Genomic DNA, 17,022 nt, shown 5'->3' on the forward strand with positions numbered 1-17,022 from the left:
AGACTTGATTTCATTGACTCTGGATTTCCGTATTGCATAGACTCATTGACCATTGACTGATATGGATTTGATTGATTGACCTGCATATTGATAGCATCGCCGTGCTTTGATTTCAGTTGTAGGCTTTGGTGACCTGCTGGGCTTTGTAAGCTCATTATATGTGGTTAACAATTTCAGGTCTGAGCAAGGCAACTGGAATGGAGTTCGATCAGAATGTCAGACGAATCCTTTCACTATTGATATCTGGGGTATCACAATTATGACCGTAGGAAACAACTATCCATGGTGAAATGTTTTCGAAAAATAGTGACGAAAATAAAACAAACAAACAAGAAAACAGTAACAAAATAAAATTGTGCTTACTGTCTGAAAAACAAAACAGCGAGGAAGCCACCCCAAATAAATCCTTAGTTGGTGAGTTTTGAAGTTAGTAGATCTTCCTTCAATGTTACATCGCCTCAAATTGTAGCTCTTCATTGTCCCAGCTCAAGATACCACGAGAAAATACACTTCAGAGCTCAAGAAAATTGAAGTTCAGTTTCCACTAATCCATTATGTTGATAATTTCTTGCCATAATAATTTAGATATTTAACAAAGCCTCGTGCATAATTCATCAAACAACTGGTTAAGAAAATTTAACCCATTACCTATTTTCAGCTTCTTCAGCTTCTTTTATTTTTTAATTTTTTTTAACTGTAGTATCTATATGCTTCCACTCTAAAGAGAGTGTTAGGAGGCGTAACTAATCCCTCGACAGAACCTAACAAGGTCACCCACCGACATCAGACTGACACTTACTTTGCCCCACCGAAGAGGAGAGGTCGTAGTAGAGAGGGTTCGAACTCGGGATAGAGGATTCCCAACCATGCTCACCCACCAATCACCCTAAGCCTCGTTGGGTCTTCTTTTCATTCTAGTTTTAAACAATCATGAACTATTATTTGAAGTTTGTAAAGACTTCATTCCTTTTTTCAACAGGTAATAACAAACCCTTCTTGAATAATCATCGATAATGGACAATAATTATCCATTACCTCAATTATAAAGCACATTGGATGGCCCCAACGAATAAAAGTGAACATAATCAAGGGCACCTCTGCTGTGATGAATTGAACTGGTGAATTCCTCTCCTAAGCTGAGCCTTGCCAAGTTCTCTTATAACATCAGGTGAAGCTGATCCCAAAACTGTACTTCAAACTAGGGGTGTCAATTTCGGGTCACGGTTCGGGTTTGGGTCGAACACGAAATTGACCAGGCACTATTCGGGTCAGTTCGAGTCATTATCGGGTTTCCGGGTCAACCCGAATCCGACACAGTTTTTCAAACCGGTCAGTTTTCCGGACCCAAACCCCACCCGCTTCGGGCTCGGGTCAACCCAAACCCAAAATTTTCGGGTCGGGTTTGGATCAGGTTCAATATTAACAGGTCTACTTCAAACCAGAGGTAACCTTGATTAGCTAATTTAGTTCTATTTGAACATAGTCAAAGCTTGGTGCCTTTCTTCCACATTTAAGAAAATCTATAAATTTTTATGAAGAATTTTAAATGGCATGTGAGGTAATTGCACTAAAAGCCAACTCGAGCATCTCAACATTTTGTTAGATTTGTTGGAAGATTACCTTTTGACGCCTATATGCTAAGACTTGTTTACATCCTTCTTCAATGGAGATCAAAACCTCCAAATCCATCAAATTGTTCCACCTTAAACGTAATAAACCTCCATCGATACAAATATTATTTATAACTCAAGCTCTCGTGCTGGTTATATTATAAAGAGTTTAATTCCAAATTAATTAAAGGTTGTTTGATTTGAAGTAAAAATAGGTCTAAAACATTCTAAATTCAAGAATTTTGAATATATTTATGTTTGGTTTGGAGTAAAAGAAAATGAAGAGTAAAATTTTGAATTATTTAGAATTCACCCACTAGTTCAATTTTGGTGCATTTGAAAATCGTTAGAATTGACCAAGTTCTAAATACATTATAATTTTGATTTTCATTGCTGCCTCAGCTACCGGCCGTTGTTGTCATAGGAGGATCCACATTGATGTTAGATCCTCAAAATGTATTAGTGGAGGTCGTTTTGGTATTTTGCCCTGCCCCAAAAACACTTTTTTGCCCTAATTTTATCATCCCAAGTTTTCTTGCCCATCCACAAGTTTGCATCCCGTAAGATTATTAAGCATCGGCAGCGTGGCAAAATGGATGATGTTTGACTCAATGACTATCTAGTGTCATATATTGAGAAAGAAGTATTTGATTATATTTCAAATGAAGTCATTATGCAACATTATCATAAAATGTAAAATAGAATGCAAAGTTTATAATTTTTCTTTATTTCATAAATTATAATGAAATACAATACTTCACTTAAAATTTTGATAATGAAATACATACATATTTTTTTATATTTACTTTTTTATATATAAAGTTTGTCCATCCTAAAAAAAAAAGATTGAATCCGCCCCTAACTGCTACCATAGCCACGTGGCGCCAGCCATTGACCATCTCAAGACAATTCACACTTGATGAGCATGACAACAATGGTTGAGCAATCAAATATATCAAGACACCAAACAAACACAAATTTTCATTATAAATCAATAGAATGAAACATTAATAAATCTGAAAAATCCTTGGCGGCCACTTGTTACAATTCAAGCCTAGCAACAAGAACAGTGAAGGTCAGCCCTCCAGCTAACCCTGCTCTGACAATTGGGATCCCTTAGATGGATAGGAACATATTAAAGCCTCTCTGAAGAAATTTCGGATTGTTAAAGCAGTTGCAGCCACCTATCAGATAATGGGAACATCATTGTCCAGCATTTAATTAAATATATATTAAACAGCCAATAATTCAAACTGATTTTGTCAAATTATGTTAGTGAAGGGAATTACCAACAAAACAGAGAGTTTTTAGATTGCAATTTGTAGGGCATTAAATAGTCTTACTAGGAGCAGGTCTAGTGTACTGTTATGATTATTTTTGTGTGCATTTTATATTAGAATATTTGTATAGAATATGTAAAGCAGGGAGTTTATAACTACGTAAATCAGAAATGCCTGACATCAAATGTTGTTTGGAAACAAATCAGAGTACGTCACGTCATTTTTTTATTGTGTTATGCAGCTATGTACCCCGCTATCTTGTTGTATATCATAGTTGTATATCCATTGTGTAGATGGTGACGTGACAAGCTCTAATTCGCCTCCAGACACAACTATATCTGACGTCTCCATAGAATAATTTATCCTCATGCTAAAATAGAGAAAATGTTAGAAGAAGCTTAGAAAGTTCATGTAATTATGTGTTGCACTCAAGTTCTTTATTCTAACTCAAATGTCAACATATTAAGACATCGTTTGAAATAACTTTTTTACATAGCAAATTTTTTGAACTAAAATTTTTTTTACATTAAATCTATTTTTAAAAACATTAAGAAAGTCGCCTAAGGCTTTTTTTAAGAAAGCTTTCTTAAAATTTCTTAAAATAAAATTTTAACATAAAAATTTTAATTTTACTAGAATTTTACTTTAAAAACAGTAAGAAAGTAAGTCACCACAAACGAGAGGCAGTAGCATCACTCATTTCTAAGGCAAATCCCATAGACTACAAGAAAAATTGATATTTATAAAATATTTCTTCCCACTCAACAACCAATACAAAATACAAAATTGTCGGCAGAATAATAAAAAAAATTTAGGCATGTTGCGTCCTGGAATATTCGCGGCGGTAGAGAAATATATAGTTTAACGTCTTAGCATTGTACGAAGATCCAGCACACAAGCAGATAAGAAGAGAGGGTCTAGCATTTATGAGACACCATAATTTTTGCATGACGTATCAAGGCAAGTAATAAATAGATTATCCTCGCAATGAATTATTAATTAGAAAATTCTCTACTTTAAACAAAAAATCGTTGCAACAACGAAAATAAATATAAATTTGTTTTTATCCATTCTTCTTCTGAATCAGGAGAATATTAGCTAATCAGATCGTATATGCTATGCTCTCTGCTAAATCATCATAAATCTCAGCTAAATAATACACATTGGTGATAGTAAATTCATAGACATACTCTTTTATTCCACCCATACAGAGAAGACTATCCAAAAAACAAAAAAACTGAGCACCAGAAAGGGATAGTTTATATTTACATACATAACATTTAAAATTATCCTATTTACATAGATAGCATCATCAGCACAAAAACAGTCTTAACATCTTTTAACAAGAAATTAACAGAACAAACTCCTTAAGAGATGAACGCCGGCGACCTCTTTCTCCGGCGGTCATGACGGGAAGATTTCTTGTCGCTGCCGCCGAAGCTGAATATGACCCAAGAGATGATGGAGAGCCAAGCAACGATCACGTAGTAGAGAGCTTCTCCTCCGTTGGCGCTTTCGGACTCTAATCCTTCAGTCTTCATGGCTCCAGGCGCGCTTCTGGCTGCTGCTGCTCTGTTTCTGTTTTATAGCTTTAGTAGATAAGTCTCCTTTGTATGCGGTGGTAAGGGGAGAAAGGAAAAGAGATATTTTTAATAATTGGCACTACTACGGTTTCAAAACTCTATAAAAATAATAATATCCTGATTGCTAACGTCAGAGTCTATATCTTCGTTACCAAGTTATTTAGCTTTGGCATGGAAGCCGTGTTCACACTGCACGCACGTGTTTGACTCAGTTTAGTTGCCGACTTGTATTATTTTTCTTTATAACGGAGAGATAGACAATGATTTAGGCCTCGTTGACGCGGCTTATTTTTTTCTTGTTCGTTTAACAACGAAGTCTATTACTGTTTGAATATGTCACTTATGTAGTTATGTGAAAATATTTTTTTGCAGAATCTTATTTTTTTACTGTTTTGAAAAAAATTTTGATATATGATTCTTCATTGGAGAACTTCATTTGCTCCAATAATATTTTTAAAATTACATTTTACAAAAGTTAAGGGATAACCAAATGAAACCATATTGGAAAATAAACGTATTTGAAAATAAATTAAAAATAAGTGATTTTGGAAGAAAAGAAAATGGTATAGGGGTAATAAAAAAGTTGTGAAGATATGATGTATCGTTACTCTCCTCAAAAAAACGTGCACTATTTGATATGTATCCAATACAACACGCTTCAAACACATGTCGAACACGTCGAAAATGTATCTGATTAAAAAATATTAAATACAAATTCAACATGCATGTCCAACATACGCAACTTATATATTTACAAAAACAATTGATATAAATTTCTTTATTTTAAATTTTTATTTGTTTAAAACATAAAAACTAAATTTCTTATTTTATATCCACAACACTAAATCATTCGTCCACAATCACTATCACATTCATCAAATATTCTCATTTTTATTTTTCTTTGGCAGGTCATGACTTTGATTTCATAGCAATATTTGATATCATTTCAACATTAGCGTCTGTTGTCATTACAATATCAACATTTCAACACCATACAAACATCAAAGTCTAACATTATCTTGACATTGATGCTCGACGCTAACAATTTCTATACTCACAACTTGACAAGAGATTATTCTGTACAAACACCGGAGGGAAAGAATCGTCCGATTTTGTCTCTATCAACAGTAAAAGCGCAGCATGAACATAAAAAATGCAGTTCACTGAACCCTAAACTCAGCCATAGCTTCATAATACTAACAGATAATTAAATGAATATGCCATTCTATGAAGAATGGCAAACTTCAGAGTTGAGCTTGGTTGAATGCAGATCTTCACAAATTATTCATCTACAAAATTTAGTACACAAGATTTGATGTTTAAATATAAATGGTGATGGTAGCAATAGTGTAATTTGAATAAACTAAAACCCTTTTTCTTAATTTCCTTTATACATTTCCATCGTAAGTAACAATCAGGTAAGTTTTGTTACAAATTTATTGTACTAAATGGCGTCTCCCTGTAATGATATATCAAAAAGAAACTACTAATGATTGCTCTATGATAAAAAACCATGAAGATGAAGAATTTGGGACTAAGGGGACTGGGTAGCAGCAAGCTTCTTCTTTGGAGGCGGGTTACCACCGGAGAATAGCACATAAAAGTAGAAGCAAAGCATTGCAACACTGCAATTTTCAAAAGAAACTACTAGTTATCTACTAGAATTTGAAGTAAATAAATTTCATGATAATAACATGAATTGGGGAATTTGGGGAAGGATTACCTCATGAAGACATAAAGCCCAGAAGGAAAGAGGTTCTTTGTCTGTTAAAGAGAGCGAATTATATTAACAACAGAAACCAGATAAAACAAGATAGAAGACAGGCTTAGTGTCACTTACCAAGGAATAAGACTGGAAATGTTTCACAAGGAGAGTAGCAGCAATGGCTGTAGTACAACCAAAGCTAAAGCAATTAGAATTTAGAAGATAAATTATTGAGATTCAAATAACCACTTCATAGAATTTCTGCATTACCAAACCTATCTAGAAGTTTATTAACGAAAATCATAGATGAAACAGCGAAGAATACCGTTTAAAACTAGCATTTGTTCGAAATGTAGGCAAATATCCATCACAGTCGCACTTGTGAAGGATCATTTTGATTGAAAAGTAAAAAAAAATCGGAATGGCAGATACATTTTAACTCGATGGTTCAGAAGATGTACTTCTTTTAATTTGGATAATAAATGATGATTATATTTTGCTACCTGCTTGTCCCAACACGAATGGTGAGCTGCTGAGGCCTTTTCTCCAGACCTTCAGGCTAATGGCCGCCAAGACCAATATACCAGCCCCTAGCAAGCTTGTAGTTAAACTTACTGAGTTTCTTGAAAAAAGGAAACCAAAAAGTCCTCCAGCAAACAAAAAACCACCTGAATTATATGTAATTAAGATGTTAATTACAGATTTATCCGTTGGTTAAGTAGAGTTCTTAAGAAAAATGGAATAAGGCAACCCCCTGGGGCGTACTGAAAGAAAAAAAAAATGTTTAGGAACAAGTTGCAGTAATTTATAAACAAAACAAATATGTAAATATATATCGAGGCAATCAATTTAATTAGAAACTAGTACAGTCAAAACAACAGTTGAAGCTTGCAAAAGCAGACAAGAATGGTCTAGATTTGTCACTAAATATAGAACAAATTATTTCCAAGACCAATTCCTTATTCAGTGGCTATTAATAGATTCCGAACATTTAAAACTAGTTGTCTTTTTTTCCCAAGAAATCATGTAGTTAGAAAAAGATTCTTCCTGGCACATTATGAAAAAAATTATAAATAAACGACTGACTAATAATAAAACTTTAATTTTTTTTTAAAGCGGATGATTACATGCCAGAAGGTACAGATGAAAGAAGTATGTCTATCTTAATCTTCAATCGGCCACAAGAAACAACCATTCATGAAAATTCCACGAGGATCAAACAGTAAGGAAAAACTGACATTCATTCAAGCGAATCAAAATCCATCATTATAAATAGCGAAAGGGTATAAATTATTTTCTCAACAAGTATGAAACCAAGAAGGGGATTGGATAAGAAATGCTTGCATAAATTTAGGAAAAGCCTTAGCTGAAATCTGATTTCAACAATTTTAGAAAACAAACAACAAAAAAATCATGAATTACACTTTTTTTATTGAAAGTTTTATGAAAGAAAGACAAGATACAAGTGGATTTTCAATTTGAGAAAAATATATGCTCTCCAAAATCTCTAGCCGCCAGATAGAGCACAAACACCCTAAGAACAATCTAAATTCAGCAAATAACGCATACCCCTAACCCTACGAAAATCACATACTTAACGCATACCCCCCCAAAAAAGCACATTGTCCTCAAGGTGGAAAGATAAAAATTGGTTGAGGAACACCTTATCTCTATTGGGGGGGGGACTGCCCAGCCCCAAATCTCATACCTCCACTAGGCTCTGCAGCTCCACTAAATAGTACAACCCTGCTCCTTGTATCATCTTGACCAAAGTTTTGAGTGAAACCATAGTTTCAGACAAGCTATGATCCCCTCTAGTAATCACTTTTCTTCCTTCAACCTTGAACTCCATCGTTAGCGTCTGCCAATCAATCTTGATCTTTCACAACTTCTATAGTCATTTCATTCCCAGGATGACATCAATGCTCTCTAACTCCAATGGGAGAAATGCCTTTCTCACCTGAACTCCTTGTATGGTCAAAACTACCCCCCTATACACTCCTCTGCCTGTCTAACACGTCATCACCCCATAGCACCCTGTGTCCACCAGTTTCACACCGAATTGGTCTACGACCTAGTTAGAGATGAAGTTGTGGGTAGCCCCACTATCTACCAACGCCACTACCTCTCTATCTGTTGTTTCTCCTCTCACTGTCATGGTGCGATTCAGAGTGAATCCCACCACTGAGTTCAAGGAGACCTACATGTCTAAATGTAGTTGTCCCCCCTCCACCGATGTTCACTCCCACATCACTCCTTAGCTTCCTCGTCATCACAGACGGTGAGAACCTGAAAAGTTTGATCCTTACACTTGTGCCCCGGTGTACACCTATCATTACAACTACAATATAACATTTTTGCCGCCTATCTTGCATCTCCGTTTGTGTAAGGCACTTAAAGTTGTCTCCAGGGCGAACTCCAGTGCCCTTCTCCTTCGGTGCTTCCCTTTGAAACGACATCGTCTGATTCTTGGTGCCAGGGTCGTAGAGGTACTCTCGTAAGCCCTCTCATGATGTTGATCTTGATGGCCTTCTCCCTCCGAGATTTTTCCTCCACCTTATGAGCAAGCTCCATCATCTCTCTAAGCCCTCCTCTAAGTCTCAACACCTTAAACTCTGCTCGTATGTCCTCTCTAAGCCCCTTCATGAAATTCCCTTCCAACCCTTTCTCGAAAATTCCTCTCAGTCTTCCTAACAACAGCTCAAACTTCTCCCAAAACTCCATGACTGTCCTCTCTTGAGTTAGGGCATAGGAACTATTCATGGAGGTATCCTTCATGAATGGCTTGGAAATGCTCCAAAAAACACTCCTTCAATTTCCCCCATAAATAGACTGGATATCGAGCCTCCCTCCACTGAAACCAAACAAGGGCTTTTCCCTCCAAACATAGCCCTACCGCCATGAGTTTTTTTCGCTTTTGTTAGGACGTTGAACGCAAAGTAACACTCCACCAAATACACCCAACCCTAAGCATCTTCCCCTTCAAACACTGGCATCCTCAACTTTCTCGATTTCGCATCCAAACCCCAATGGCTTCTCCCTCCACTAATTCCTTCTATGTAATGATGGTGTGAATCTCTCCCTTCCTCCCTAGGCTGATTTGGGCCCCATGGCTCCGCCCAACCATGACCTCCTCCATTCTACTTAGCATATGATATTTGATGGTGTTGAAAAAATTCTACTTATGAGGGAGCTATGATTGATGAGGAGAGCTATCTTCTCAGCAAGAGATTGTTAGGACATATGAAAACATTGTGTTTAGTTCATATCATATATTTGAAAATATATATTAATATAGAGATACCAAGTGGTTAGTCTCACTCATAAGTTTAAGTTTTTAGATTGAAAATGAGTTTGATAACAAGTGTAGCAGACCCAATTTTGATCTACAGTACATACAAAAATAATGACTAGTGAACCTTCAAGAAAGCAAACATGACTATGACCAGATCAACTATAGTTATAAAAATTACATTCGCAAGAAAAAAATAATGTGATTTAATGCCAAATTCTCTAATTTCAGTTTATCCATCCAAAATTCCAAACCAAGATGATTGGATAGACTAAACGAAAGATACAAATACTATCACCATGGGAGAGAATCAGAAATCATAATACATGTAGTAGATAAACACTCACCATAGGGGATTCCCAAGCAAAAATCATGTAGTTTTGCATATCCTTTTTGTTCAATAGCACGCTCTTGATGTACATACAGATCTGCTCCTATTTTCTCATCACTCTGTTTTAGAGTCGAATGTGTCTTTATCGCTTCATCCACAAATTTCTCTGAATGACCTTCTGTGAATTTTAAAATAGTATTGTCCTCGTAACCTGGAGTTTTTCTGCTGCTTCCATTAAGGCGCATAGAAACAAATGTCTGGAAACAAAGAAATTTAATTATCAAGCTAATATGCTTAAATGAGTTTCAAAAGCAAAAAAATTTTTTTTTTTTTTTTTCATTTATTGTTTCAAGCAAAAAAAATTAGCTAGACAATGCTCATGATCTTTAATGCTTGATAGTGATCAGACAAACCCGAAAGCAGGTGAACTAATCTCATTGATAAACGAGAAGGGCCTTGATATACATGGCATTCATTGGCCTAATTTCTAGGTTGGATTGGTATCAAACCCCTTTCATCAGGTACAATCTAGGAAACTAGTTATTTGTACTAAAAAATAAAAAATAAAAATAAAAACCAGTTATTTGTACTAAAACAAAGGGGCATTATAGTTAATTGTTCATATATGATAGTTTGCTTATAATTTTGAGTGATCCATCCCACATGGTTGGGCTCTGTATGATAAAGGTTAGTTCAAAATTTGGCTTTGTATACTAGCTCTCACATGGAAGATTCAATGTCTGATACATGACACAGTTGATACAAATGGAAATAAAAGCTTTCTAATCTGGTGATGACTAGACAAGACATTATCGTAACAAAGAAATTGACAAGAAGCGTGAGAAAATGAGCAGTCCCACATTTAAATGATTGAACAATAAGCTGGGTTTTGATATACATGCAATTGGTCTTTACCTATTAGTTGAAGTTTTCAGCTGAATAAATTTGGATAGTGCTTTTGGGTGTAGATTGTGCTTTTGGACTTGCATTACCTTGGGTGTGCTAGTTTCTTTGGTGCCATGGCTTTTGGGCTGACTTGGTTCCTTGGTTTGGGCTTGGTTGTTTCGGGTTTTGCTGCCCAGTTGGGGAGCTGTTGTATTATGCTGCCTTATTCAACTCATTATTGTGAGTTGCTGCCTTTTTCAGCTCATTAATCTGCTGTCCGGGTTCATTCCCCCTCTGTTTCGGCCTTCCGGTTCTTCCCCCAGCCCGATCCCTTTCCCCCTGGCGTTGGTTGTTCGTTGGATGTGTCCTGTTGGCCTTTCGGGTGATGCTCCCTTCGGCTGCCTTTTGGCCTTCTACCTCCCCTTTGCTTATTGGATTCATTGGGCGGTTGTTTGGATTGTTGGGCTCCCTCTCCTCTCCTATATATAGTGGCTGATTTGTGACATTTTGAACTGTTTTTTGTGAGTGAAGATATCTAAAAATCTGAGGGTTTCTTCTTGGAAAGCTTGCGAGCTATTTCCAATTCTCTTCTCCTCTCTTTGATTTCATCTTGGGCTTCTTACCCACTTCTTCTCTCCACAAGTTTCCAACCCACTTGTATTTTTCTTCTCAAGCTCTTGAAAGAGTTGTTGGCTTGTTTGGTAGCATTTGCCGGAGGAGTCTTGTGGTGGACGTTGGCCCAAAGTTACTGTGGTGGACCTTTGGTTTGCATGTCTTTCAGCACTTATTATCTTCTACTATTTTGATGCATGTGAGGTGACCACTAGCTGGTTGTTCTGAGGGTAGTTTGTTTTATTTTTATTTTTGTTTTGTTTTGTCTAACTTTCGTTTGTTTTGATGTTTGTTTGGTGTTGATTTTCTATAATTTGAATTGAGAAAGTTCTACTAGTCATTGTGTTCTCTGTTTTGGTTTTTTTTCTATCTAGTTGTATGCATCAAGAACTGGCATTCCACCATATTTTAAATTGGGCAATGACATGAGTAGTTTCAAACTTAGTATGTTGGGAAAGACCAAGATATTATAAGAGTGATCATCCACATATACAAAATAGTAGTGATGGCCATACAAAGAGGCGGTTGGGGAAGGACTCCAAACGTTAAGAGTGAATTAACTCAAGAGAGATAGGTCTATGAGATTGCATAAAAATGAAGGGTAAATGATGATTCTTTGTTAAATAATAAGCATCATATGAGTGATTAGAAGAAGTAGTGCACATTGTAGAATTGCATTTAGCTAAAACAAAGAGTTGAGACATACGAGTGTTCGAGATGACCCCATAGGCCCCTGATGATTTAAGTGGATACCAAAGCGAACGGAGTTGTCGATGAGGTGGAGTTGTGTATTAGCCATGTTGCGTCCTGGAGTATTCGCGGCGGTAGAGAAATATTTAGTTTAACGTCTTAGTATTGTACGAAGATCCAGCACACAATCAGATAAGTGAGAGGGTGTAGCGTTCATAAGAGACACCAAAGTTTTTACGTGGAAGTATCAAGCCATATAGAGTAAAAGCCATTATGAGGTCCTTTAAGGAGTGGTATGTTGATCTTCAAGTCTAAAATGATATAGCCATTGGCATTAAATGTAATAGAGCATGGATTGTCATTTGCTAGGTTGTGAATTGAGAGTAAGTTATGGGAAAGAATGGGCACATAAGGTATTTTGAAGAGAATAAGCTTACTCATTGGGAAGGGAGGGATGGCATACAAGTGTTTTGTATTGACAACGAGTGACTATCACCAAGCACCACAAGCTGCAAGCCATGATAGGGTTTGGCATGATGAATGTTATTTGTTGTAGGATGGGACGTTGCCTCGATATCCAATATCCATTTAGATATTGACGATGAAATAGTGGAGATGAATGAGACTTTAGCCAATAGGGATAGAACAATCGACGAGGTACCATTACATGTTGGCTTATTATGATGCCATTAATTCATCACAGTGTCCTAGTTTCCCATATATTTGGCAATAAACTTATGATGGTTGGGGGTGTGCAGGGGATTAGCTTACTCGATATCTGGTGGAGTTTGTTCGACCCTATTTATAGACATGGAGTGTTGAAAATTCACAGCCAATTGAGATGGGCAAAGTATGAACACGACTGTGAGGACAGCTCTAGGTCTGGATGAAAGGAGGTGTTGAAGCTCCCGAGCGGCTTCACTTGCTAGTTACTTTCTTCGCTACACAAAAAAGAAGAACGAGTCATCCAAACTCATGGGTTAAAGGTGGGTTCATATGGTTGCTTTGAAGGCTTGAAAGGAGGGTGTGAGAACATTCAAGGTGTAGTGAATTATGTTTTCAACATCAGTAGATGATAGAGACAAGGGGAGAAAGGGAGAGAATGTGTGTGGAAAAGATTAGGAAAAGGATAGAAAGAAAAACTGCAAAACAAACAAAAGTGTTTGCATTATTACCACATCATTACACAACAAGATCTTGGATAAAAGGGGAGAAAAATCTCACTAGTTGGGAGAAAATAGAGTAATTTGTGTGTGTGTGTGTGTGTGAGAGAGAGAGAGAGAGAGAGAGAGGGATGGAGAGAGAGAGAGAGAGAGAGAGAGAGAGAGATGTGAGAGGGTGCCGTGGCACCGCTCTTCACCACCCACCTTCAATCATATCATCCCAATAAAATAAGGAAGGAGAGAAAGAAAAGGAAAAATTGGAAAAGATGAAGAGAGAGAGAGAGAGAGAGAGAGAGAGAGAGAGAGAGAGAGAGGAACATAGAGTTGAGTTTGGAGGCATCATACAACTATATCAAAAAAAAAAAAAGGGAAAGTTGTGGATTGGGGAGATGGAGGTGATGAAATGAGACCACCGGAGTGGGGAGGTAAACTCCATCAACACTTCTTGTTGAATCATAAACAGACAAGAGGTGCACATGGATAGAGTAAGGAAAGAAAAGAGGTTGAGGGAGATAGATGTTGGGAGGTGGCATGAGCGGTGTAGAGTTGAGCTTGGCAAGATTAGAGCAATTAAATTTAGTGAGAACACCCTTTAGCTCAATTTCTAACCCATACCCCCGAAAGAATAATTTCAACCAATTAAATGAATTAAAAATGAAAAACATTGATGAAGATCTAAGCAAAAATAAGGGGCTCAGTTACAGATTTTGAAAAAAGGAAATAATTGCATAAGGCATGAAAGTTGAGGAATCTAGTAAAAAATTAACAATATAGAATGATAAAAGTTGATATCATTCAACATAAGCCCTTCCATCCATCCATCACTTTCTTACCATATTAGCAGACTAAATCTTTTATAGAGTAATGCAGTGGCTCAAAAGCCAATCAGAAATAGTTGGGATAAGACCAATCATGATAATAAAGATGATGAGCTTCTTCTATAAATAATAATAATAATAATAATAATAATAAAATGGATAAATACACATGCTTCATAATTTCTAAGAAGTTGAAGCTCGTCAATCAATTTGCGGGTAGATCTCAAGGAAATGATCAACAAATGAAAATTTTTCAATTAAAAAAAAATGAAATCATGATAAATCAATCAAAATTAGTTATCTATAACACAACCAATTAACATCAGATTCAAAATATTAGGTCCTAATTATCAAAAATATATGGTTTTTCAGAGAAGAAACTGCCAAAGAGTTAGGGAATACCTTTGCCTTAATAGTCATGGGTATCTTAAGGCTACGAATAAACCTTTCATCCAGTCCTGAACTTCTCAAAGAAGGAGCTTTCAATGTAGATGAAGAAAGATAGTGCCCCAATGAGATCCTCTCATTAGCAACGTGAAAACTAGAAAGTTGTAGAGCCTCCATGGATACAAGCAACAACTAAATACCATAGTTAGATTAGCATAACAAAAGGTATTTGAATTCTAATAAATGTAAAGAACTACCAGTGGTTCCAAAATGAATGAGCATAAAAAGCTAATATACAGCTATTGGAAGCTTAAATTACTAACAAGGTAAAATTTGACAACTGCGCCAAACTCTTGGTTTTAGTTAATATCAGTGGTTATTCAAATACTCTTAGGCACCCCCTTTATGCAGGTTAAAAGCAATATTCATTAAAAGGCACCTTTAAGCTTTTTGACAAGAGGCTGTGGATGATGTTTTACATAAATGCATACATGCTAAAATTACATGATATAGTCCAATTAATGAGCAAATCAAATTATTCACACTACTAAGTGTTTCTTTGGTAATGTTGAAAGCCATAAATAGCATGCATAGCAAAAATACAACCTATATGTGCAATTTGATAATTCGCCAAGAGATTGGCACATATCGAAACACCCTCAACAAATAAAAGTTGTCAAGTTCACCCAATGCACTCTCAATACTTAAAAATATGAAAAGGAACAATTGCATGCCAAAGCCAAAGTTTCATCAGACTGGTGGAGCTTCCACTACTCTAAAACCCCAACATGCATGTATATTTGCCTAACATAATCAAAATATAAGAATAAGTAATAAAACCACAAAATTTTATTAATATTGCGGATGGAACAAATTAACTTTTGTTAATATGTTAAGTTCCAATATTTCATAGACAATTTCATTAAATAAATCTCAAAATAAAAATCACATAGAGATTTCAACAAACAGTTTGAATGCACCAAGCATATTGCATCTGAAGATTTATGTTCCATATATGTAGACAATCGCGTTTATCTAAGACAAATTAATAAAATAATCATGAAAACTTGAACCAAGATTAAGAAGTCGTTGATTATGAACTTGACACTAGCTTGAACCACCTACAAGTCAGAACCAGCCAAGCCTGCGTTGCCTAAGGCCCCGAGTTGCACAAAATCAAACCTCTAACTAGGCCCTCAACAATCAACATTAAGCTATTAACTCATTTGAGAAACTCACGATGTCACCTATCAGTGAAGGTCATTAGCCGAAAAGAGCTCATCAACTAGCTCAAAGTACTCGCTAGCTGATTAGGGGTTTGTGTTAGAATAACTCATTAAGAAAGTTCTCATTCAATTCAAAACAGCCCAAAATTCCCTTGACTGGTTGTCGACTACAAGCTAACTCATCCGCTGCTTAGCTAGCTACACCAACATAGACTTCACATCTCTACGTAATTTTGTTACATACCAAGTATGGAATAAATAAATCGGTCCTCCTTTATAAATAGAAGGTCATTGGTTGAGTGCAAGCAAAGGGAAAAACATAATGAATCACATGAAATTTGAGAAATTCAATAGAATTCTCAGAAAATATTGCACTTTGAATTGCTACTTGATAACTTAGTTTGACTATCCCTTCTTTGTTCAGATGGATTTCATATCGTAGACCAATATTTCTAAGAGATTTATTTAAACCTAGTCTCTGCCTCGCTCTTTCTCCGGCTCATTAAGCTTGATACATGTCTTGATAAAATATTGGTATTTTCCACGGCAAACTTTGACCTTTAGACAATATAACGCATTTTACATACTTCTCATTACAATTTGGAATCTCTCAACGCAACATCGTATCAATAAGTTCCGAAACTTCCAATAACGAGAAAAACGCATCAGCAAAATTTGTTAGGTTAAGTGGACCGCGATGTCCAAGACCGTCAATGAAGCCTGAAATCCAATCCAGCCGATACGCGGCAGATCCGGCTGCTAGAAGTGACAGCACTGCAGCAATGGTCACTGCAGCTGCTCTTCTAGCGGACGGGAAGGAAGATAGATGAAGCTTACCTCAATGCCTCGATCTGCCAAGTCTGTCGCCGGACGCCGAGGATGAGCAACCAAACGCTTGCCGCAGGAAGAGGCAGGACAAAGTCAAAAACCTAGAAAGAAGATCGATGGATCGGGACGCTTAGTATAACTTTGACTTCCAAAATTTTAGGGCTTCTTCTATCGGAGCTTGAATTCCTTGATTTACTGCGGGCGGAAAGAAGATCATTAAGTGTGAACAGTCCAACTCATAATTTTCCTATGCTAATTTATATTACTTGGTAGTTGGTACTATGAGGCAAGTTGCCACCTTTTTTAAGTTTTTTGACTTCTCAATTTGGTGGCACATCAATTGCTGGCTGCTACCAGTTTTTTTTTTTTTTTCCCAAACATTTAGATCAATTAAAGCAGATTCTTAAACACACGATATACGAGATTCGAACTGATATTTTTTAATCGATAGTCTAAACTCCCAACTAAAAGATTAAAATGACCTGTATGTGGCTGCCGTATGTTCAAATCATGAATTTAAGTTCTCGTGGTTGCCAACCACAAAAAACTTAATAATTATGTCAAAATAGGCTGGGTATTGATATTTTTATATTGATTTAAGAAAAAAATTTG

General features: G+C 36.3%; 1 protein-coding gene across 2 annotated transcripts; it reads right to left on the minus strand.

The window, feature by feature from the left end:
• Positions 1 to 5,809: 5,809 nt before the first annotated feature.
• On the minus strand, positions 5,810 to 16,665 carry LOC110099049 (protein FATTY ACID EXPORT 1, chloroplastic). Of its 2 annotated transcripts, none has more exons than XM_020826067.2 (7): positions 16,420 to 16,665; positions 14,372 to 14,527; positions 9,818 to 10,058; positions 6,682 to 6,846; positions 6,314 to 6,360; positions 6,197 to 6,237; positions 5,810 to 6,098 (listed from the first exon to the last, which is right to left on the minus strand). In XM_020826067.2, exons 2-7 carry the CDS (start codon positions 14,387 to 14,389, stop codon positions 6,008 to 6,010), a joined length of 603 nt encoding a protein of 200 aa, XP_020681726.1. In that variant the 5' UTR covers positions 14,390 to 14,527; positions 16,420 to 16,665; the 3' UTR covers positions 5,810 to 6,007. The 2 variants fall into 2 exon arrangements, with proteins under 2 accessions (XP_020681726.1, XP_020681724.1); XM_020826065.2 differs by having other exon boundaries at positions 14,372 to 14,548; positions 16,420 to 16,663.
• Between the last annotated feature and the right edge of the window lie 357 nt (positions 16,666 to 17,022).

The sequence above is a fragment of the Dendrobium catenatum genome, unplaced genomic scaffold (genome assembly GCF_001605985.2).
Source record: "Dendrobium catenatum unplaced genomic scaffold, ASM160598v2 fragScaff_scaffold_1632, whole genome shotgun sequence".
NCBI lineage: Eukaryota > Viridiplantae > Streptophyta > Magnoliopsida > Asparagales > Orchidaceae > Dendrobium > Dendrobium catenatum.

Bases quoted from the DNA above. Each gene is read 5' to 3' on its own strand.
- LOC110099049 (XM_020826065.2), bottom strand. From the start codon at position 14,533: ATGGAGGCTCTACAACTTTCTAGTTTTCACGTTGCTAATGAGAGGATC. The intron at 10,059-14,371 runs GTATTCCCTAAC...CTTTGTTTCCAG, and splicing joins CCATGACTATTAAGGCAAAG to ACATTTGTTTCTATGCGCCT. The intron at 6,847-9,817 runs GTGAGTGTTTAT...CATATAATTCAG, and splicing joins TTGCTTGGGAATCCCCTATG to GTGGTTTTTTGTTTGCTGGA.